The sequence below is a fragment of the Rhinopithecus roxellana genome, chromosome 16 (assembly GCF_007565055.1).
Source record: "Rhinopithecus roxellana isolate Shanxi Qingling chromosome 16, ASM756505v1, whole genome shotgun sequence".
Taxonomy (NCBI): domain Eukaryota; kingdom Metazoa; phylum Chordata; class Mammalia; order Primates; family Cercopithecidae; genus Rhinopithecus; species Rhinopithecus roxellana.
The window spans coordinates 110,511,378-110,535,003 of NC_044564.1; the positions used below are offsets into that span (position 1 = coordinate 110,511,378).

Below are 23,626 nucleotides of genomic sequence, written 5' to 3' on the forward strand. Positions count from 1 at the left end.
TTAAGTTTCATTTTTATCTTTATTCAAGAATTTATTTCCGGTAACAAATGGACCCTACTCAAAATAGTAATTTTAAGGAAAATGTTTAATGCATTTTTGTAGTGGTCATGACTAATTTCATTTTTTAAAAAATCAGTTCATTACCTCCTAGGACCAACAAGGCATTAAAACAAGTTGAGGTCCTTGAAAGGGGCCCCTGGCAAGTCAACTGACACTTCTGGGTCAGTGCTCAGTATGGTGATAAGTACGTGGCCAGGGCCTAATAAATGCATGTTGAGGCCAGGCGCAGTGGCTCACACCTGTAATCCCAGCACTTTAGGAGGCTGAGGCAGGTGGATCACTTGTGGTCAGGAGTTTGAGACCAGCCTGGGCAACATCATAATACCCATTTCTACAAAAAGTACAAAATTAGCCAGGTATGGTAGAGCGTGCCTGTAGTCCCAGCTACTCAGGAGGCTGAGGTGGGAGGATCACCCGAGCCCAGGAGGTTGAGGCTGCAATGAGCCATGATTATGCTACCCACTGCAGCCTGGGTGACAGAGTGAGACCCTGTCTCAAAAAAAAAAAAAAAAAAGTATGTTGAATAAACACATGAATGAGAAAATAGAGGATTTGAGTCAACTCATCCTACACTCATGGTTTCCTCAAGCTGCGCCTCCAGAGTAAAGGGAACATGGTCCCTGGAAGAATGTAGTCTACTGGGGGAACACATGAATTTGCTTGGGTGGAACAGTCAGCATCAGGGAAAGCTATGCAGAGGAATTTCCTCTTTCCAGATGGAGCGAAGGCCACAAAGATGAGAGGCAGAGTGGAGACCGGGCTGAACGCAGGGCACTAGAACTACTGTCTGGTGAGGTCTCAGTGGAAGAGCAGAGGGTTTTGACTGGAGGGAAAGTTGAGGCCAGTTCATACGGGGCCTCAGGCTGAGGAGTCTACACTGAAGGCAATGGACCTCAACTCTCTAAAGGTGTTAAGCAAAGGAGTGGCATAGTCAGATTTGCATTTTAGAAAGGTCCTTAGAACAATGAAGAGGACCCTGGTGAAAGGGAGGATAGAAGCATCTTAGAGGATCGTTGGCAGCAGTAAGCCCGGAAGACAATGAGGGCTCAAGGTATAGTCAAGAGGAGTAGAGGATGGATGTGGAAGGTAAAATGAAAGTCAAATTGCCAGGACTTGGTGACCAATTAGATGAGGGAATAAGGTAGAAGAAAAGCAAGGACTCCCAGTTTGCAGGCCTGGGTGAGGGGTAGGTAATAATACCATTGACTAACAATGGAAACCAGGTCAAGGTTAGTAGGGTGGAGTAGGAAGAGATGAATTAAGTTTTTGAAAAGCTCTGGAGGCAGCTGGGTATGTATCTCAGGAGTAAGACAAATTTATGCCAAGAACACAGATTGGGAATCATAAGGTGATATAGAGAAATGTTAGCTTTTATTTTTGGCATCAAGTATAATAATTCCCCAGAGCAGTAGTTCTAGATCACCTAGGTGCCTGTTAACATGATGATTCTTGTCTCTACTGGCACCCACCAAACCCCCACCACACACATTCACACGAAGGATCCAAAAGGTCTGGAGTAGGACCCAGGAGTCTGTGTTTTTAAGAAGAGACTCTGATGCAGTGGTCCTTGGACCCATTTTGGGAAACTACCCTAAGGAGACCCTGCTGGTGTTAGTAAACCACTGGGTGGCAGTGAGGCCACTGCCACCATGCCAAAAGGAAAGAGTTCCTGTTCTCTGTGAGATCAGGGGAGGAAGGGTTTCCTCTGGGTTTGGGGTGGTGGTGGCCTGGAAGCTTTAAAGAACAAGTGTAGGGGATGGGAGGAGGGTGGATGATGAGAAATTACTTAATGGGTACAATGTATTTTTATTTGAGTGATGGATATTCTAAAAGCTCAGACTTCACTACTGTGCAATCTATGCACAGATCCAACTTACACTTGTGCCCCATACATTTATACAAATAAAAAATAGGCTAGGTGCGGTGGCTCACACCTGTAATCTCAGCATTTTGGGAGGCCGAGGTGGGTGGATCACTTAAGTCAGGAGTTCAAGACCAGCCTGGCCAACATAGTGAAGCCCTGTCTCTACTACAATTACAAAATTTTGCTGGGAACAGTGGTGCATACTTGTAATCCCAGTTACTTAGGAGGCTGAGGCACAAGAATCGCTTGAACCTGGGAGGCAGAGGTTGCAGTGAGCCGAGATCGCACCACTGCACTCCAGCCTGGGCAACAGAGGGAGACTCTATCTTAAAAAATAAATAAATAAATAAATAAATAAATAAAGTTTTTAAAGGAACATATGTGGCCCCAGCACTGGCAAGAAGCTCAGGAGGCAGGGCACATCAATGGGCTAAGGGAAGCTGGGCCAAGGCCAACCTGAAGTTGCGAGCAGAAGCCAGGTCGTGAAGGGCCTCCTGCACTCTGTTAAAGAGTTGGGATTCCATTCTGAGCGTAAACGGAGCCTTTAAATGACTTTAAGCGAGGGGACGGCAAGGTGAAGTTCACATGCTTGAGTGACAACCTCAAGTGATTGATTTCTTTGTTAACGCAGCAGGCAGAGATATTAAAACTGAGAAAAGCAGCATTTTTGAGGCTTGCAGAAAGTTGGTTAAGCCAGTCTTTTTTTCATCTCTTTGGGCTCGTATTCTCTGTTTTATTTGTCCTCTGATTTTATCAGCTAATGCCCTCACGAGCAATGTTTCAAGGATAATGTCGATGATATAGAGAATATCATTTCCCCATTCAGACAAGGAGCAACAGACCTTACATTAGCGTCCTGAAGACTGGATATCTTATTGATATTTACAAACATTGATTCCTCTTTTCCACCCTGTTAAAGAAAGTATTCAGGTTAGTCAAAACTGAATATGTTGGCATGCAAAAAATGTTTTCAAGTCTCTTACATTCAAAAGATTACAGAAATTGGCAAGTGGACCAAAGAGGTAGTTCACCAAGTATTCAATCAATAGAGAATCTTGCTCTGGTGTTTATATATGTTAACAAAAAAATGTTTTCTTGAGTAATGGGATTAAGACAATCATTCAGATGCAATCAATTCTTGCATTCATGCTTTTATTGAACACCTGCTATGTGCCAACTCATGCTTGAATTAGAAAGGGAGAGTGTGGGAAAAGCCAAACCCGCAGTTTAATCCCTCACCTCACAGTTTAGGTCAGGAATAATAATCAGCTCTATGTTCACATAGCACTTACAGTTTACAAATGAATTTGGAATCTGTCCTTTCACATCAGCATAACAACCATAACAGCTTGGCAGGAATCACGTCATATGATTTTGAGAGAAACCTTGTCTTCCTCCTTCTGATGAGTCCCACAAAGAATGGTGGGGGAAGAAGAGACACCCACTCAGCCAGCCAGGCCAGCTGACCACACACGAGTGGTCAATGGAACATGCAGAGGCCTGCAGCCCTCACGCCCATCACAACATGCAGAGCTCGGCCTCTGTTCTAAATAGATGTTGAGCAAAGATTTCAAGCCTATTGGCTTGGAGGACATGGCATTATTATCCTGTCAAGATTGCTCACATATAGATCCAGTCTTACATCCTAATCACAGCTTTTTTAATCTTTGTTTTTGATTTTTTATTTCTTGGGACAGGGTGTGTTCTCTTGCCCAGGCTAGAGTGCAGCAGCATGATCACAGCTCACTGCAGCCTTGACCTCCTGGGCTTAGTCAATCCTCCTGCCTCAACCTCCAGAGTAGCTGTGACTACGGGCTCACACCACAATGCACAGCTAATTTTTTTCATTTTTTTTTTGTAGAGACAAGGTTTCGCCATGTTGCCTAGGCTGGTCTTGAACTTCTGGGCTCAAGCGATCTGCCCACCTTGGCCTCCCAAAATGCTGGAATTACAGGCATGAGCCACCACACCCAGCCAAAGCCTTTTTTTTTTTTTTAGACGGAGTCTTGCTCTGTCACCCAGGCTGGAGTGCAGTGGCGAGATCTCGGCTCACTGCAAGCACCACCTCCTGGGTTCACACCATTCTCCTGCCTCAGCCTCCTGAGTAGCTAGGATTACAGGTGCCCGCCACCATTCCCGGCTAATTTTTTGTAGTTTTAGTAGAGACGGGGTTTCACTGTTTTAGCCAGGATGGTCTTGATCTCCTGACCTCGTGATCCGCCCGCCTCAGCCTCCCAAAGTGCTGGGATTACAGGAGTGAGCCACTGCACCTGGCCCCAAAGCCTTTTTTAAGAGTTAGCAACAGATAGTACCATTGGTCTGTTTGACTTCTGCTTCCTTTCCTTATACTCTCACTGTGCACTGATGCCAACAGGGGATTAACACTTAAGCCCCTAGCAGTATACTTGGCTGTGCATCAACCTCCTCTCCCTCCATCACAACCCCTCGAAACCCTCTAAACCATGAATTCCCAAAGCACGCTTCTGTGTTCCTGTGAATTTCAGTTCTACAGATAACAGTAGGAGCTACTTTACAAAGTGTTCTATGGCCAGTTAGGTGTGAAAGAAAGTAAAACAGGCTTCTTTCCTGCAGGACTTTTCAGAGCCTATAAGAAGCTGATGTGCACTGGGACTGTCCCATGGGATTTCGTGTGGAGCATTTCCAGAATTATCAGGGAGCATCCTGTGGGGCTTGTGTTCCTTACAACATCTTGGGAAACACTGCTGTCAAATTACTGACTTCACATTCCCCTGCTTTATTCCTGCTTTCATGCCCTTCCACTATGTCTTTTTGGCTAGGAAATGTGTTCTTACCTATTTCTCATCCCTTCCCTATACTTTACAAAATGGAATATTTTCGATATACTGCACTTCTCCAATGGAGCAGAAATATGGGTCCTCCACAGATAATACCTGCAGCATGGGGTTATTGGGAATACGTTACAACTTTCTAATGTAGATAATTACAGCTTTGTAAATTGCAAAATATGTGTCAGTTTTGTTTGTTCTGTGATAGTATAAAAATGGCATACCCAAAATCAATGAAGGTAGACTGAAAATAAAGAATTTGTGACTATAACCTTGATATTCCTGAGTTTGTGATGCGAAATAAACCCGACCATCCTCTAAAAAGGGCAACCACTGTTATCTGTAAGTAATCAGTGCCCCCAGCAATTTCATCACTCCACAACTGTGACCATTGCTGTCAATATCTCAGCAGTGGCAGAGCAAGGCATCACACCAGGTACTCTGCACAGATCATCTCACGTAATCTTCACAATAACCTGATAGATGTTGTTATCTCCATTTTCACATGAGAGAATTAAGGCCCAGAAAGGTTGACAAACAAGCTTAAGGTGACATTCCTGATCAATCATAGATCAAAGTTCAAAGTCAGACCATCTGACTTTGAAACTTGTGTTCTACATCTTACTGCCTCCTGTTTATATCATAACCCCCAAATAAAAGACATTTTGTAAGCTTTCTCTTGACTTTCATGGTATGTTCTGGAAGGACCTAAATTATTCAGATTGCTACATATATAAATGGAAATAATAATAGAAGAGATTACTGAGTATTTACTTTATCCTTGGCAACATAAGCATATACATTAGGTTTATAAGGAATGAAGAAGATAACTTTTAACATTTATTTCTTATTTTTTATTTAATTAATTCATTTGTTTATTTTTTGTGAGATGGAGTCTTGCTGTGTTGCCCAGGCTAGAGTGCAGTGAAGCAATCTCTGCTCACTGTAGCCTCCACCTCCTGGGTTCAAGCAATTCTCCTGCCTTAGCCTCCCGAGTGGTGGGAAGATAGGCATGCACCGCCACACCTGGCTAAGTTTTGTATTTTTAGTAAAGACAGGGCTTTGCCATGTTGGCCAGACTACTCTCAAACTCCTGGCCTCAAGTGATCCACCCGCCTTGGCCTTCCAATGTGCTGGGACTACAGGCATGAGCCACTGTGCCCAGCTGAAGAAGACAGTTATATATTTTTCTAATGAAATCATGGACTGCAGCTTTTTATATTTCCAGGACAAGGATGGTAAGTGGGCTTCTACCTGAGTGCCAAATCTGATCAACAGGTGGTACCTCGTTGGAATACCCACCATGCAGAAAATGATTCTGAGGCTGCATTTAGGGTCACAGGGAAAGAGTCATGGTCCACTGGGACACCTGTTACGAGTTCAAATGGGAGAATTTATGGCAGCTATTAAACTAGCAACTTTTAACTCCAAGTCCACCTGCCAAACATCTATTTTATGGAGCTGGCCCAAGGGCCTGCAAACCTCAGGTCTGCTTTGCCAGTTGACTCCATGATAGGTTCTGTCCATATGGGGCGCTCGTGGAAGGAATGTGCTCCTTCCTGTCTGCTGTCTGCTTCCTGCTCCTGCGAGTCACCCCAGCCTTGCTGCTTCATGTGGGCAGCAGCAGTTCCTCCTGCAGTCACAGCTGAATACAATTTGCAGACAATTTTCCAACACTGGCAGATCCAGCTGCATAGTGTCCACCTCAGACATATCAGCACCAGCCAGCTGATGTCCCCTCCTCAGTCTGAGTCCAGGCCCCATAGGCATGTCTTAAGAGCTCAGAAATGCCAGCGCCAGGCATAGTGACCCCAGCTTAGAAGTCTGAGTTTAGTCTCCACAGGGTTTCTCCTTCAAATATCTAAATTTTAATGTTGACAGCATCTCTGTTCCCTCCGCTGTAGGGATGGAAAGTGCTGCCTCCAGTTACTATCTCTGGCACCTTAGAGTAGTGTGACCCAAAATGTGGTCCTGTGGGCTTGTTAGAAATGCATATTCAGGCTGGCACAGTGGCTCACGCCTGTAATCCCAGCACTTTAGGAGGCTGAGGGGGCAGGATTGCTTAAGTCCAGGAGTTCAAGACCAGCCTGGCCAACATGGTAAAACCCTGTCTCTACAAACAGTACAAAAATTAGCTAGGTGTGGTGGCGCATGCCTGTAGTCCCAGCTACTTGGGAGGCTGAGGCAGGAGGATTGATTGAGCCTGTGAGGTTGAGGCCGCAGTGAGCCATGATCCCACTACTGCAGCCCAGCCTTCACAACAGACTGAGACAGGAAAAAAAAAAGGAAAGAAGAAAGAAAGAAAGAAAGAAAGAAAGAAAGAAAGAAAGAGAGAGAGAGAGAGAGAGAGAGAGAAAGAAAGAAAGAAAGAAAGAATGAAAGAGAGAAAGGAAAGAAGAAAGGAAAGAAAGGAAAGAAAGGAAAGAAAGGAGGGAAAAAGGAAGGAGAGGGGAGGGGAGGGTAAGGGAGGGGAGAGAAGAGGAGAGGAGAGGAGGGGAGAGGAGAGAAGAGGAATATTCATGAGCCCCCCACCCCAATTTACCAAATCTCCAGGAACAGGGCCCAGTTTTCCAGGTGACCTATGCACAATAACATTTGAGAACTGCTGCCTTCAAGTTCTCTTTTTACCCTTTTATGTACCTAATTCTTTTATATGAAAATCTTGGTTCACGTATCAGGTATGGTTCACATACCCGGTTCCCATCTCCTGACTGGACCCTGACTGACACAGCATCTCAGTCCTACGGTGCCTTTCTTCTCTGTGGCATCGAGGAAATCCTATAACATGAAATCAAAGGAATGTATGCATTCTGCACACCTGGATGTTCACTCGGGAAGCATTTTCCAACTGGGCTTTCAGAATGTTACACTTCACATGATCCGCCACAGGGGAAGGCAAAAGTGGAGTCTGAAGAGTTTTCTCTGAGACTTTCTTTTCTTCAGCCTGAGACAAACCAAAATACAAACAGCAGATTGTAAACAAAGACAGAAACATGTGCATTAACTTTTCCCAATAATCATAACTGCATATAACACATAGACCTACATACATAGACAGGAGTGTCACCAACTCCTTATATTTTTATCAGTGCTTTACTATTTGCAAAGGATTCCCAGGCACAGCATCTCATTCCCTTGTGAAATAGGGTGAGGACCTACCAGAAGCCAGGGTAAAAGTTCAAAGAAAGGAAAAGGCTCTTTCAGCATCATGGGGCAAGAGCCAGCGGCAGAACTGGACATCTCCTGGTTGAAGTCTCCTAACCTCAGTCCAGTGCTATTTTCCCCATAACTGCCATCTCTTACCTAGAAAGATTCAATTCTGTGACTTGTTGGGTCCAGGGGAAGGGTACAAAATATTCATTGGCAGTTTGACAACAAATCTGGCAGAAAATTGTGATTTTCAACAAGAAATTTATATCTGTTACCTTACTGTAGAGTGTCTTGCACTTCAGTATTTGCACAACCTTTATAATTTTTGCCACATCTCATGTATTCACAGAATACATATCTATAATTCATGTGATCCAGTTAAGGTGAATTACCCTGGGACCATCTATTTGAACTGTGTTCAAAGCAATGATATCTTTGAAATTATAGGTTTTATGACTATTATATTTATTATGAGAAATATTATATTTATATCACTATTAATATAAAAAGTACTCATCCATGTATACAACCTGAAATCATCTTTGATGGTATACACACCACATTTTGGGAAATAAGGTCTTATTGTTAACCATGCCTATTGTGGTCATTTCATATCCCAGTGCTAATATGTTACCCAGCACATAGTAGATGTCCAATAAATATGTACTAAAGAAGATTATTATAATATACAGTCATTATCAGAAGAGACATGTTTAATAAGAAAGGTATAGGACTGTGTGATTGCTAGAGGTCAGTTCAGTAATATTAGGACTAAATGTGACATATCAGCCACCATGTACCACAGCAAGAATCAAATGCCCTAAAGTTCTCAAGTTCTACAAGTTCCAACATTAATCTTATTCACTAATTAAGAAGTCCTAGTGAGCACGTTGGTACGCACCAAGTGCTATGAAAGCTAGAGGAAGTATAGAGCAACTGGCCAGCTAACATTGTTTAATAAAGAAATGAGGTAGAGTTTTCCCAGGGGCACCTCTGAACATATGGAGAAGCATTTGGTAGACCAAGCAGAACTCTCCAATTTTATGTAATAGCAAGACAGGCAGAGACAGATTTGAATCTCAGCTTTGTCACTTACCTGGACCATTAAAAAAAAAAAAAAAGATCATGGGCTGGGCACGGTGGCTCACACTTGTAATCCCAGTGCTTTGGGAGGCCAGAGTGGGTGGATCACTTGAGCCCAGGAGTTGGAGACCAGCCTGGGAAACACAGCGAAACCCCATCTCTACTAAAAACAGAAAAATTTGGAGGGCGTGGTGGCCAGAACCTACAATTCCAGCTACTCGGAATAATCACCTGAGCTGAGGGGCGGAGGTTGCAGTGAGCCAAGATTGCGCCACTGCACTCCAGCATGGGCAACAGAGCAAAACCCTGCATCAAAAAAAAAGATGCTGATTATAAAAAGAAAAACAATGCCAGTGGCCAACATATACTGAGAGCTTACTATGGGTTAGCCGCTGACTATGCATTTCATATGCATGTCTCACCGAGTCCCCTCATGTAATCATCTCATTTCAAGGTAGCTACTATCATTATCCCCATTTTATAGATACAAAAAACAAAGCAGAGAGATGGTAAGTCACTTGCCCATAGCCACCCAGGAAGTAAGCAGAGGAGCCAAGACTGATAGCCAGAAATGGTGACGTTGGTTACTCCAAAGCCAGAGCTCCTGACTAGTCAATCATACTGCTTCCCCTTAAATTCTCTAAATCTGTTTCTTTCTTCATAAGATTGTTATGATGCTCAAGGGAGAAAAACAGATATAAATGGTATTTTCGGGTTAGATTCTTTAGTTACCAAATATATATAACCAAAAAAAAAAAAAAGAGCATTGGATGTGAGAACACTAATGATCGACCCTGAGCTATCAATTGTTCCTGAGCCGCCAAGTTGAATTTGAAGAAATCTGGCTCATTTGACTGGATTCATTATCCTGAGGGCCTCCACTTTCTCCTTCAGGCAAATAAGTAACATTTATTTTGAAAGGTGAGGTTTACAGTACACCCTTAAGATAATTTATCTTGTGTTTGTAAATCCTGTTACATCAAGATAATTGAATGGATATTTCACTGGTGCATGAAGAGATAATTTTAAAACTAGATTTAATTTTTCGGAATGGTATGCTGGCATACAGGAGTCAAATTGGTTATAAAGCCCATTTGAGGCTTTTGACAATTGCTTAAGGGGAAGGAGTTACACTGGCAGTAATGACGGAAGACCCACTTCAAAAAATAGAATGCTGCTAAAATAAGAACGAAAAATTAGCGTCGATATTCCCCTTGAATTTACTCATTCTAAACTGCTTTTTTGGACATAAAATTCAACCTGGCTCGTTATTGCTCATTCTGGACAAAGCAAGACCTGTAATATTCTGCTATATGAACTGACGCAGGTGAAGGTCAATATACGTTTTGGGAAATGTGTGCATTGTTACATGAATTTGTATAAAAGATAGCTGGGTTCCAAGACCGTATCATTCCTGCCTAGAGGATGGCTTCAAGAACATTGTGCTTTCTCTTTTCCTGTGACTGTAATTTGTATTTCATGTTCAGTCAATTTGAATTGTTCAATATGAGATTACAGATTTCAAAACATAGACATGAATGACAATTAGGCTTTGATATTATTATAGTTGGAAATAGTCCATTTGTTTGGGGATACTGTTTGGGGATAAAGAAATGACCAGATGTATATTTAAATTGTTTATACAAATTGTTTACACATCTAAAATCTGATGATAATTAAATTCTTGTGTTAATTTTGGGCACAGACTTTGGAATTGGACAGTGAAAATGACATCTCACCATTCAATCAAGAACAGGAAGTTATCCAAACCTTAGAAGAATCAGAGGATTCTTGATCCTTGAGGCTGGAAAAAAACCTTAAAAGTCATCCAAGCCAGTGACTCCCAATTTTGGTGCCATGATCAGAAGTGAGAAGTGAGGTCTGTTGCAAGGAATGTTTCATGAATGATAACAACAACAGCAATAAAAAAGTGTGGCCAGGCACGGTGGCTCACACCTGTATTCCCAGCACCTTGGGAGGCCGAGGCGGGTGGATCACTTGAGGCCAGGAGTTCAAGACTAGCCTGGCCAACATGGTGAAATCCTGTCTCCAATAAAAATATAAAAATTAGCCAGGTGTGGTGGCGCGTGCCTGTAATCCCAGCTACTTGGGAGGCTGAGGCAGGAGAATTACTTGAACCTGGGAGGCAGAGGTTGCAGTGAGCCGAGATCATGCCACTACACTCCAACCTGGGAGACAGAGTGAGATTCCATCTCAAAAAAAAAAACCCTCAAAGTGTGAAGTAATATATTTTGTGTGTGTGTATGTCAGGACAAAGCCAAAATTATCTGTACAATCACGTCACTTTAGCTTACTTGATTACTAATGCATTTCTTTTTTCTTTCTTTCTTTTTTTTCTTTTCTTTTTTTTTTTTTTTTTTTTTGAGAGGGAGTCTCGCTCTGTCACCCAGGCTGCAGTGTAGTGGCAGGATCTCAGCTCACTGCAACCTCTGCCTCGTGGGTTCAAGCGATTCTTCTGCCTCAGCCTCCCTAGTAGCTGGGATTACAGGTGCCTGCCACCACATCTTGCAGTTTTTGTACTTATAGTAGAGATGGGGTCTCGCCATGTTGCCCAGGCTGGTCTTGAACTCCTGACCTCAAGAGATCCACCCGCTTTAGCCTCCCAAAGTGCTGGGATTACAGGCATGAGCCACCATGCAGTCCAATTTCTTTGAGTGGAGGAGATAGGAAGGGAGTTGTAACTTGACCTCCAGGGATAACCCACAGGTGTCTCAGCTAGGCCTTCACCCAGAGCAAACCACTATTGTCAATGCCTCACCAGTAGTCATGGCAACTGCAAATCACTATAGAGCTTGTGAGTTCTGTGCTACACTATATGCTGTGTTTCCTTGCAAAATATTTTTGAAGCCCCCATTAAAACCATTTATTGTGTACACTGCAGAAGAAAAGTTGAAAACCAGGCAACTAAGAGAAAAAAGACCAATCGGGGGCACACGGTGCATTGGGTTGAATCCCTAGTAGCTAGGGTAAGCCTGCTCAATAAAGATTTGTTGACTGAACGGCTATCAGAGCCATCCTGCAGGAGGAATTCTCTCTAGCTGGCCATCACGGAGGGTGGCATAGAAAAAATAGTGAACGAGCAGGGCTTTGAAAGTTAAACCTGAAGTTGGGGTTCATTAGTAATCAAAGGAACCACAGGCCGCCCTGCTGAGGGATTATGGGAAAGGTCGGGGACAGGAAGGGCAGGAGGTATAACCTTCCCATGCTGCACAGGGCAGTTCTTCCAAATTCTTCCTATTCCCTCTCATAAAGGGACAAAGCTAAGCATTAAAGTGGAAGAAAGGAGCCATGAATGAAAAAGATTCTTCCTTTGGGGATTTAAAAAATTAAAATGTATGTACAACAGTGGTTCTCAACTAGGGAGATTTTGCCCTTCTGAGAACACCTGGCAATGTCTGGAGACATTTTTGGTTGTCACAACTGGATGGGGGTCCCTAGTGGCATTTAGTGTGTGGTGGCTGCAAAACATTTTACAATGCATAGGACTGCCACTGCAAAAAAGAGTCATCAGGTCAAAATGTCGCTAGTGCCAAAGTTGAGAAATGCTGGCAAAGAAAACGAGGAAGCATGTTGGAGTGCAAAGGACACTGGATGGAGAGTCAAAGGCCTTGCAACCTTGTGAAGGGCCATGTGACCTTGAGAAAGTCATTTCTATTCTTCTGGTCTGAGACATTGAGAAGGTTGTCAAGGGCTGTGTAACCCTGAGAAAGTCATTTCCCTTCCTCTGGTCTGAGACATTGAGAAGGCTGAACTAAATGACCGACTGAATCCAGCAGTGCTATGTATCATTCTAAGATAAAATTTGGCTTTTATAAGGCTGCCCATTTGGATGTAAGAATAGGTCTAGCCAAAAGGGGGCCTGGCTTCTGCCCTGTCTCCTCCTCTCTCCCTATCTTAGTCCCTCCCTTCCTTCCTCCTGCAAACAGTTACTGAACATCTACAATGTGCCAGGCATTGTCAGAGGGAGACAGAGGGCTAGAAATGGAAAGCGGTAAGTGTGGATGCTCCCTCTGGAGCTTTCGGTCTAGTAGGAGGGAGAGACAACTAACAAACAGATCTAGCCTGTTGGGCAAAACACTGGGAACGACGTCTAATGCTATAATTCACCCAAAAGGAAGGTAAGTAAATATTTGCTCCTAAAGGACAGACTGAACAGAAGTGTCAGGAAAGATGGAATAGAGATCCCTCCAAGGCAAAGGCACTTGGTTTAACAGGCAGGCTAGGGTAGTAATCAGAGGTTTGATGTTAGCACCACGTCCATGGTCAGTGCCGAGCCCCAGCCCTTGGCACCTTGTTTATGTTGATGTGCAGAGGAGGCCAGGGTCCAGCAGCCTTCACAGTTTCCAGTTCCAGCTTCTTTAGATGGGCAGCGGCTTCACTGAACAAGGCAGGTGTTCCTGGACTCAGTTCTACAAAGCAGCCAGGAGAAATAAACAAGGAAAGGTTGAAAGGATGGATAGATATAGGGGAAAAGGGACACTTGCCAGCGCCCGATTCCCAGCACCCTTTCTGCCGGCCTCCTCCTCCTCCAGCAGCTCTCAAGCCTTGAGTACTCATCAGCTGACGGGGTATGAGAATATCTGAGGTCAAGGTTTCAAGGTCTAACTGCCCCACACGTGAGCTGGACGCCCCTGGGTAAGTTGTTTTGCCTCTCTGACCCTCTGAGCCATTTAAAAATGAAAATAAAATTACTTACCTTGCAGGGTTGCTGTGAATATCAAATGAAGTCATTTATGTATAAATGCTTTAAAAATGGGAAAGCACCATGCAAACTGGAAAGACTGGTGTTCAGGCTAACAGGCATATAATGTGCCCTTAAAAGCCATGTTATGTTCCTAAAATCAAATCCATTGATTTTTATTTTTGTGCTACTTTGGATTTATTTGCCACTACTTCTCCTTCTAGCTTGAATTTACTCATTAACACATTAAATATGCATTAAATATTAAATATTCATTACATATTAAAACTTGTGCCAAGTATCATTAGCAACTGGGATCTGGGAGCTGAAAGAAAGAGGTGAACAAGACACAATTTTAATCTAATGGGGATGACAGACACATGTGGAGATATTCCGAAGAAGACCGAGAAAAGGTTTATTTAATTGCTATAAGAGCAAGATGGAAGGTACTCCAAAGCCAGGAATTGAGGACGGGTGTTAAAGAACATTTCACTGACAAGCAAACATTTGAACGGGCTGCTAAGGGATGTGTAGGAGTTCACCAGGGTGGGGAAAAGTATTCCAGGCAAAGGGAACAGCAGGTGCAAAGGACAGAGGTGAGACCCAGCAGAGTATTTTGTGAGAAGAGAGTAGTTCCATTTAGCTAAAGTATGGTGAGGAGTGGAGGGAAGAATGAAGACCTTGGCAGGGGTCAGGATATGCAGGTCTGTGTACGACCCTGCTCAGAAGCAAGGACTTTATCCCAGATGGTAAAGAGCTAATGAAAGGTCTTATGGCATGTGGTCAGAGTTATGGGGTGAGAACTATGACTTTGGCAGCTACTATTTGGAGATTGTCCTGGAGCAGGTGCCCGTTAGGAGGCTGTTATGGTTATCTAGATATACAAAGGTGAAGCAGGGACTAGGGCATGGGCAGTGTGGATAGTGATGAGGGACAGAGTTCTGATTCTTCAATACCAAGTGGGTGTCGAGTTTCCATTACCAGCTCAGCTGACACAGAGTTGTTCCCTGTGGCCCCAAGGTGAAGGTTGGATGGCTCATCCCGTCTCACCAGCTCACAGACTCATGCAAAATCAGAGCTGGAAGATTCCTTGGTCATCATCTCAATACCCTCTACCCCATTTCATGGATGAGAAAATTGAAGATCAAAGAGGGGACTCAGTTCAAGGGTGAGAGATAAAATCGAAGCCTCCACTTCAGTACTTCCCTTCCCTTCCCTTCCCCCTTCCTTCCTTCCTTCCTTCCTTCCTTCCTTCCTTCCTTCCTTCCTTCCTTCCTTCCTTCCTCCCTCCCTCCCTCCCTTCCTCTTTCCCTCCCTCCCTCCCTTCCTCCCTCCCTCCCTCCCTCCTTCCTTCCTTCCTTCCTTCCTTCCTTCCTTCCTTCCCCCCTTCCTTCCTTCCCCCTTCCTTCCTTCCTTCCTTCCCCCTTCCTTCCTTCCTTCCTTCCCTCCCTCCCTCCCTCCCTCCCTCCCTCCCTCCTTCCTTCCTTCCTTCCTTCCTTCCTTCCTGTCTTCCTTCCTTCTTTCTTTCTTTTTTTTTTTTTTTTTTGTGGAGTCTGGCTCTGTCACCCAGGCTGGAGTGTAGTGGCACCATCTCGGCTCACGGCAAGCTCCACCTCCCGGGTTCAAGTGATTCTCGTTACTCAGCCTCCCAAGTAGATGGGATTACAGGTGCGCACCACCATGCCCAGCTAATTTTCATATTTTCAGTAGAGACAGGGTTTCACCATGTTGGCCAGGTTAGTCTAGAACTCCTCGCCTCAGGTGATCTGCCCATCTCGGCCTCCCAAAGTGGTGGGATTACAGGCGTAATTACAACCTCCACCTCCCAGTTTCAAGCGATTCTCCTGCCTCAGCCTCCGAAGTAGCTGAGATTATAGGCACATGCCACTGCATCCAGCCTTCAGTACTTTTCAAACCACATTTGATAAACAACAAGTTCTTTCCCTCAAGACTGAGGGATTAATTATTCAGAACATACATTAAAAGTGAGTTTCTAGAAAAATAAAATAACTGACATGCAGAATCAAAGCCCATATTTTTATTAGATTTAAAAGATATAAACTAATTCTATCATATTGCTAACAATATTTCTGGGCTGGGTACGGTGGCTCATGCCTATAATCCCAGAACTTTCAGAGGCTGAAGCAGGAGTGTTGCTTAAGCCCAAGAGTTCAAGACCATCCTGGGCAACATGGCAAGACCATGTCATAAAACAAAATAATAAAATTTCTGATTGCTCACTCTCTATTTTTGTAACTTCTCTTTCTGAGACCCATAACAGTGGACAGATTGGATCTATCTGATACCACTTTGCTGTCCAAATTGAAATGTCAAAAATGGGATAGAATGAGTTTTACTATAATGAAGAAAGTAGAAAGTCCAGTCACCACTTCCCTCCCCTCTTTCTCTTTTCCATTGCTCAAGCCAGTGCTGGGTACTGCAGAGGCAGACAACTGCTAAGAAAGGAGGTGGAGGCTGGGTGCCGTGGCTCATGCCTGTAATCCCAGCACTTTGGGATTTTTTTCCTCCAGCTCTTCTGTAAGGCACTAATGTATGCATAAGAGTAGAACTCTCATGACTTAATCACTTTTCAAAAGCCTTCACTTCTTGACCAGGTGTGGTGGCTCACACTTGTAATCCTAGTACTTTGGGAGGCGGGTGGATCACCTGAGGTCAGGAGTTTGAGACCAGCCTGGCCAACATAGTGAAACCCCATCTCTACTAAAAGTACAAAAATTAGCCAGGCGTGGTGGCACATGCCTATAATCTCAGCTACTCAGGAGGCTGAGGCAGGAGAATTGCTTGAACCTGGGAAGGGGAGGTTGCAGTGAGCTGAGATTGTGCCACTGCACTCCAGCCTGGGTGACAGAGCCAGACTCCATCTCAGAAAAGAAAAAAAAAAAGAAAGGATGTGGAGAACTGTGACCCTGTGATGAAATTGGAGTTTACTGGTGAGCCATAATCCCTAAAGTGCTTCTACTCAGATGCATAAGGCTCTTGTCTACTCTGGCCCAAACCTGGTAGCCCAGCATAACATGACCACCATTGTGTGCTGCACCACAAGGGTCTGTCTTAAGAATCTAGGGAAGTCTCATGGCCGGCAGCATTGCTCCCCCTTCTCCTGCCTTGCCCCCTCCATGCCTACTCACTTGTAAGGGACTTGCTGCTGGAGTTTGGGGACCTCAGAGGCCCCTCTTTGTTCTCCAGGGTCAGTGAGAGGCTGTAGTTTGAGTGGTGCTGGTGCTGATGCTGGTGCTGGTGCTGGTGGTGATGCCTTCCTGAAGGTGCAGTGAGGAACGGCGTGCCCCCATTCTCCTCAATGCCGAAAGGTAATCGGTCTGAGCTGCTGAGCACTGGGGAAGGGAGCGGGTAGCTGTGGAGGGTGACACAGTCAGGATTTAGAAAAGCAGAATGACTTGCAAGTCCTCTGTGTACTTTCAAATATGTTTTCTAGGCATTAAACACTGAAAGAAATAAATTCAATAAATAGATCCATAGTTATTATAAAGTATGTACAATGGTAATATTATACTTAAAGAAAAAGAACAAAGTAGAAGTTTGTATATATCAGAGACTTTAAATCTTGTACCTTAAAGAAGTATTTGAAATTAAATGAAATAACATTTATTTCTTTTTTTTTTAAAGCATTCTCTAAATGAGAGGAAGAGGTAAAAACAATAATAAAAATCATTAGTAAATAATCCTATGACAAGATCATAATGCAAAGTAGAAGTCTTGGGGTCACTTTCTCTTCCCCTCTGTCACCCACAACATGCAGAAAGCTCCAGTTAACATCACTGCTACATCTTTTTCTTGAGACAGGGTCTTTCTGTGTTGCCCAGCTGGAGTGCAATGGTGCAAACACAGCTCACTGTGGCCTCAAGCTCCCAGGCTCAAGTGATTCTTCCACCTCAGCCTCCCAGGCAGCTGGGACCACAGGGATAGGACACCATGCCTGGCTAATTTTTAAAATTTTTTGTAGAGACAGGATCTCGCTATGTTGCCCAGGCTGGCCTCAAACTCCTAGGCTCAAGTGGTCCACCCTCCTGGGCTTCTCAAACTGCTGGGATTACAGGTGTGAGCCACTGTGCCCAGCTTACGACATCTTTTAATTCCAACGGATCACCTCCTTTTTTTTTTTAAACTAAGATTGCCCCATTTGAAGGCCATGTCATCTTCCACCCAGACTCTTGTAACATTCCTGCTGGCTCTCCCCGTCTCTGCTTGTTCCTTTAGTCCATCCTCCACAGAGTAATTGCCAGAGTGCTATTCTAATTACATTCCAGACCATGGTCTCTTTCCTCAAGGAGCTTGAATATATCTCTAATACTAATAATTCCTTTTTTTTTTTTTTTTTTTTTTAAGGCAGTGTCTCAGTCTGTTGCCCAGGCTGGAATAGTGGTGCTATCTCAGCAGCTCACTGCAACCTCCACCTCCCAGGTTCAAGCAATTCTCATGCCTCAGCCTCCTGAGTAGCTGGGATTACAGGTGTACACCACCACACCTGGCTAATTTTTGTATTTTTAGTAGAGACAGGGTTTCAGCATGTCGGCCGGGTTGGTTTCGAACTCCTGACCTCAAGTGATCTGCCCGCCTCAGCCTCCCAAAGTGCTGGGATTACAGGCGTGTGTCACGGCACCCAGCCTAATACTAATAATTCTTAACCACTTTAAGACAGAAACCGGCCGGGCGCGGTGGCTCAAGCCTGTAATCCCAGCACTTTGGGAGGCCGAGACGGGCGGATCACGAGGTCAGGAAATCGAGACCATCCTGGCTAACACGGTGAAACCCCGTCTCTACTAAAAACTACAAAAAACTAGCCGGGCGAGGTGGCGGGTGCCTGTAGTCCCAGCTACTCGGGAGGCTGAGGCGGGAGAATGGCGTAAACCCGGGAGGCGGAGCTTGCAGTGAGCTGAGATCCGGCCACTGCACTCCAGCCCGGGAGACAGAGCGAGACTCCGTCTCAAAAAAAAAAAAAAAAGACAGAAACCCCTTTGGAAATCTGGTGAATACCACGAACCTTCCCTACACCAACAAGCAACATTCTACATCCAATATCAGGTCCTCTAGAGCCTCTCCATGGACCCAGGTGAAGAGCCCTGGCTTGAAGGATAAAAGCCACAATCCTTTATGTGGCGCTGACAGGCCCCACCTCCCCACAATCTTGTCCCATTCTCTTTTCAGCCTCATCTCCTGATACATCTGTCTACTTCACACCCTAACTCCTTCCCATCCTGACGCTTCTCACTTCTTGGTGCCTCCTGGAGTCCTTCCTCATCTGTCAACCCGGTGAAAATACCCCTTCTTCCAGGAAGACTTCCAGCCTTCAAGACCCAGATAAAGATCCCCTCCTCCTACTCCCCGGCAGGGCAAACCCCTTTTTCTGCATCATTCCCATGGTTCAGATCTCTACTGCCCACTCTTTCACTCTGCCTTCAAGGAACTCACACTCCAGAGTAGGAAGCTCTGTGATTCAGTCACTTACAATCATACTAGAACAAACTGCTAAGAAAATGCAGAAGTGGAAGCAATCAGTTCTCCTGGGGGAAGGTGTTGGTAAGGGAAAAAGCATTCGGAGGAAGACAGTTCAGTTTTGCTGGACAATTCCTGAAACAGAATCTTCTTTCTTATAGGAAGCCCCATTCCTTGTGTTTGTATGGGATTGACATTTCCTCCTCAGGGGCGGGCCTGAGACTTGAGCCTGGCCAATCAGAGTCCTGCATCCTTCTCAGGCGCGTGTTCTGGAATGTCCCCAATTAGGGACAATCAGAGTTTTCCCTAAGATTTAACACACGAAAACTGAAAGAAAGGTTCTCTCTTTCTTTGTGACAGGCAAACAGGGCCTTATTGTGACTTTTGTGTGCCACAAGCCCCTTTGCCTTTGTCCATTTTCTTCAGACGGAGTCTCGCTCTGTCGCCCAGGCTGGAGTGCAGTGGCCGGATCTCAGCTCACTGCAAGCTCTGCCTGCCGGGTTCACACCATTCTCCTGCCTCAGCCTCCCGAGTAGCTGGGACTACAGGGGCCCTCCACCTCGCCCGACTAGTTTTTTTTAATTTTTTTTATTTTTATTTTTGGTATTTTTTTTAGTAGAGACGGGGTTTCACCAGGTTAGCCAGTATGGTCTCGATTTCCTGACCTCGTGATCCGCCCGTCTCGGCCTCCCAAAGTGCTGGGATTACAGGCTTGAGCCACCGCGCCCGGCCGCCTTTGTCCATTTTCTTTCTTTCTTTTTTTTTTTTTTTTTTTTGAGATGGAGTCTCTGTCGCCCAGGCTGGAGTGTAGTGGTGCGATCGCAGCTCACTGCAAACTCCGCCTCATGGATTCATGCCATTCTCCTGCCTCAGCCTCCCGAGTAGCTGGGACTACAGGTCACGCCCGGCTAATTTTTTGTATTTTTAGTAGAGATGGGGTTTCACCATGTTAGCCAGGATGGTCTTGATCTCCTGAGCTCATGATCCACCCGCTTCGGCTTCTCAAAGTGCTGGGATTACAGGCATGAGCCACCGTGCCCGGCCGCCTTTGTCCGTTTTCTATAAAAATTAACTAAAAATTAATTTCACAATTGTATAAAAGTAAATATGTTAATAACACATATTAAAACATTTTCTTTAACTGAATATCCATTTTTTTCTTATTTTAAAAAATATTTAAAACCTTTTTGTGAGTCCCTGAAAGTATTGTGAGCCTAAGTATTGTGTGCCTACTGCGTGTAATGGGTAAGCTGGCTCTGGCTGTAAGGATGATGTAAGTTGGCTTGAGTGTCTTTTTTGGACACAGAGTAGTAGGCCCAGTGAGACTGAGGCCGATGCACAAAGAAAGACAAGATGAGCAGAGGTTAGAGATAGTCAGAGAGAGAAGAAACTTAATGGTATAGAATTTAGTTCCTGGTTCCAGCCACACCTGAAGCTGGCATTACCACTGAACTTTTCAATTATAAGGTCCAGTAAATGCCTTTATTTATTTATTGCTTGAAGTAGCTGGATTTTTCCAATTAATAACCCACATGCTCAAAATCAGAGGTGGTGTGTTATTTTGTCATTGTTTTTTTGTGTGTAGAATTTCTTTTAGGTAGAAAAGGTAGAAACAGCTATTCCAGGCCTAAGGAATAGTATGAGCAAAGGAAGGGTGGTTGAAAGAGCAGGATGTCTGGATAAGAGAATTGAGGAGGGAAGTAACAGGAGGGGAGACTAAGACAGGCTGGGGCTAGTTATGAAGGGCTTAGAGTGCCTGGTTATCAAGGAAAGGGCTTAAATAAGGGAGTTACATTTCGGAGAGTTTGTTTTGAGCGCTATGTGGAAGAGGCTGGTGGGGGAGAGACTCCAGTATCTCTCTGTTAGGAGACTGCCGCTGGGCGGGATCTAGACTAACCTGGTGGATGGAGTGAGGTGAACTGCCTTCTAGGATATTTTGAAGCTGTATAAGCAGGGCTTGCAGACCTGTCACTTGGGAACATTGGGAGGAGGTGTCATTGAGGACTCTGTTGCAGATGCATAAGATAGTCCAGAAGAAATGGCACTATTTGTCCCCTACATTGTCCCATGAGCTGCATATCTGACTCATCTTGGCTGCCTCCTGGAGACTTTGCTCAAGGACGGTTCTGTGTGTGCACGCATGCATGTGTGTGCACGTGTGTGTGTGCATGTGTGTGTGCGCTTGCGTGTGTGTGTAATAATGTGGAAGAAGGCATGATTTTGGCTTCTGGGAATCATGATCCCTCCTCGCCTCTCCAGCCTGAAACACAATCAGAGTATCCACCCTCTTCATGCCCTATGGAGGCAGCAAAAAGTGCCCTGAGTTGGAGTGGAAAAACCTGGGCTCAAGTCTTAGTTATACCCCTATTTTGCAAGAGAAGCTTGGGCAGTCACTCTGAGCCTCCAATCCTTCAACTGTAACGTGAGCTGGGTTAAGTGATTTCTGGGCACATTTCTGGATCTGAGAATCATCCTTTCTCCCAACTGTTTATCCAGTACTTGCTGTATGTCTCAGGTACTGTGCTAGCTATTTTACAGAAAAGATTCCCTTTTTAAAACATGGAGACCTTTACCTGTTATATAGTAGGTGTTCCATAAATATTTGGTGGAAGGAAGAAGGGAGGGGAGGGAGGGGGAGGAAGGAAGAATGAAAGAAAGGATGGATTAATGAAGTTGTGCAGCTGTGATCTGACAACAGGTCTGTGGACCCCAAAGTCTGTTAATATTATTTTTCCTGTCTTGCAAATATGTTGAAAATAATATCTGTCCTAAGGAGCTGCAGAGACTGGGAGCTCAGAGCAGAGAAAATTCCCCTTTGCTTGGAAGGACTGGAGAGGGCTTCCCAACTGAGGGGCTCATCTTCCACCCTGCCCTTCTTTCTTGCTGCCACCAGCCTATTAAAGGTCTGACAATATCATTGTCTAGATGGGAGGGGCAAATCAGAGAAACATCAAAAGGAAAAGATAGGCATACTAGCTGGATTTGAGAAAGGGAGAACATGGAGACATGGAAGGGTCAGAAAACTCCAAATTTTTTTAGCTTAGAGGACCAGGCAAATGGCATGTCATTAATAGAAAAAAATGAGGTGGAGAATGAGAGCTGCTTTGAACAGAGAAAATTATGATCGAGCATCACATGGGTAACCAAGAGTGTGAGAATGAACACCCAAAGGGAAAGATGTCTTGTAGCAGAGATCTGGCATACATTCAGGGCTGGAGGTGGAGTTGGAAAGCTTTGAGTAAGAGTTCCTGAGGGATGGCAAATAGATATCATCTGTCATGCCAGCTCCAATTGATTCTCACTGCCTGCTTGGAGTGCAAGATTCAGAAGGAGTCTGAGGTTGTGCCCAGCTCAGGGGGAAAGAGTGCTGTGATTGATCATTGATGTCTGCTATGGACTTGGAGGAGCACAGTGGTATCATGCATTTGTCTTTCCAAGTTAAAAGTGAGTGGTATTTAAAACTTTTTTATTTGAAGGAAACCCAGAGTGAAGAGTTAAACAGTAAAAAGATATATATGCAGGGGGTGAGAAAGTGCATTTCATAACATGTCAAATAAAATATGCATGTGTGACCTTCATCTTATAGCTACTTTGGAGAGAGGCAGAGAAAGAAACAAATGAAAAGAGAAATAGATGAGGGTCAGAGAAGCTGCCTGAAGCTGCCTGAATCTGCTCAGGTCAAAGGTCTTTCCAAGAGCAAAAGTTCTCAAGCAAGCAGTAGAATGACCTAGGTGCTTTCTCAGCTCACACGCCTGGGGGATCATCCTGAAGATTTTAACATGGAGAAGTTTTGTGGGGTTGCTCATGGCTTCATGGATTGTGCCCTGCGGAACTCCTGGAGATGCCATTCACAGACTACAATGTAAGTGACATTCACTAGGTTGTGCATCTTCCCTCTTCATAGGGACCTCAGAGATCAAGCCCACCCTAGAAGGTCCAGCAGTACTCAGGGACCTTGGCTAAGGCCCAGGAGATGAGGCCAGCTGCACACTCGCCATCCCCAGAGACTGAGGTTCATGAGACTCCTGGCATTCTGGAAAGGAGGTCCCACATCCTGGTTTTCAGGGTGGGTGACAGAGGACAGATGTAGGCTTCAGTCTCTGCTTTCATGAGCTGGCAGTTGAAATCTAGTGTGGAAGAAGGGGCCGCTATGTGCCTAGCACTGTGCTAGGCGCTTTAATGGTTAATTTTCAGTTTTCCTGCAAGGAAGCTGCTGGTGCCTCTTCTCTTCCCTTTTCTCAGGGGAAGACCCACTTCCCATTTGGCCTCCAACTCCAGAAAAGCTAGTGTTCCTACTGCGGCCTAGTCATAAGAGACTTTATTGCTTGCAGAACAAGTGAGGTTACAGGGGCTCTTCCAGCCCTGCCTAATCCCATATGTACCCCCAAGCAGAGGCTCTCCTCTCCCTGATCCTGGACTGCCGGACTACCAAACATGTGGTGTTCAGTCAATATTGTTGCATGCTGGGCCGGGCTTGATGGCTCACAC

General features: G+C 44.7%; 1 protein-coding gene across 1 annotated transcript in view; it reads right to left on the bottom strand.

Annotated features, from left to right (window-relative positions):
• The window catches only part of EPB41L4B (erythrocyte membrane protein band 4.1 like 4B), a 149,334-nt gene that overhangs the window by 26,785 nt on the left and 98,923 nt on the right, over nucleotides 1–23,626 (bottom strand). Inside the window, exons 16-19 of the mRNA XM_030920308.1 lie at nucleotides 16,816–17,039; nucleotides 13,276–13,394; nucleotides 7,550–7,675; nucleotides 2,767–2,834 (exon numbers count right to left, since the gene is read on the bottom strand). Of these exons, the coding sequence (XP_030776168.1) occupies nucleotides 2,767–2,834; nucleotides 7,550–7,675; nucleotides 13,276–13,394; nucleotides 16,816–17,039 (537 nt within the window). The remainder of the gene's footprint in view (nucleotides 1–2,766; nucleotides 2,835–7,549; nucleotides 7,676–13,275; nucleotides 13,395–16,815; nucleotides 17,040–23,626) is intronic.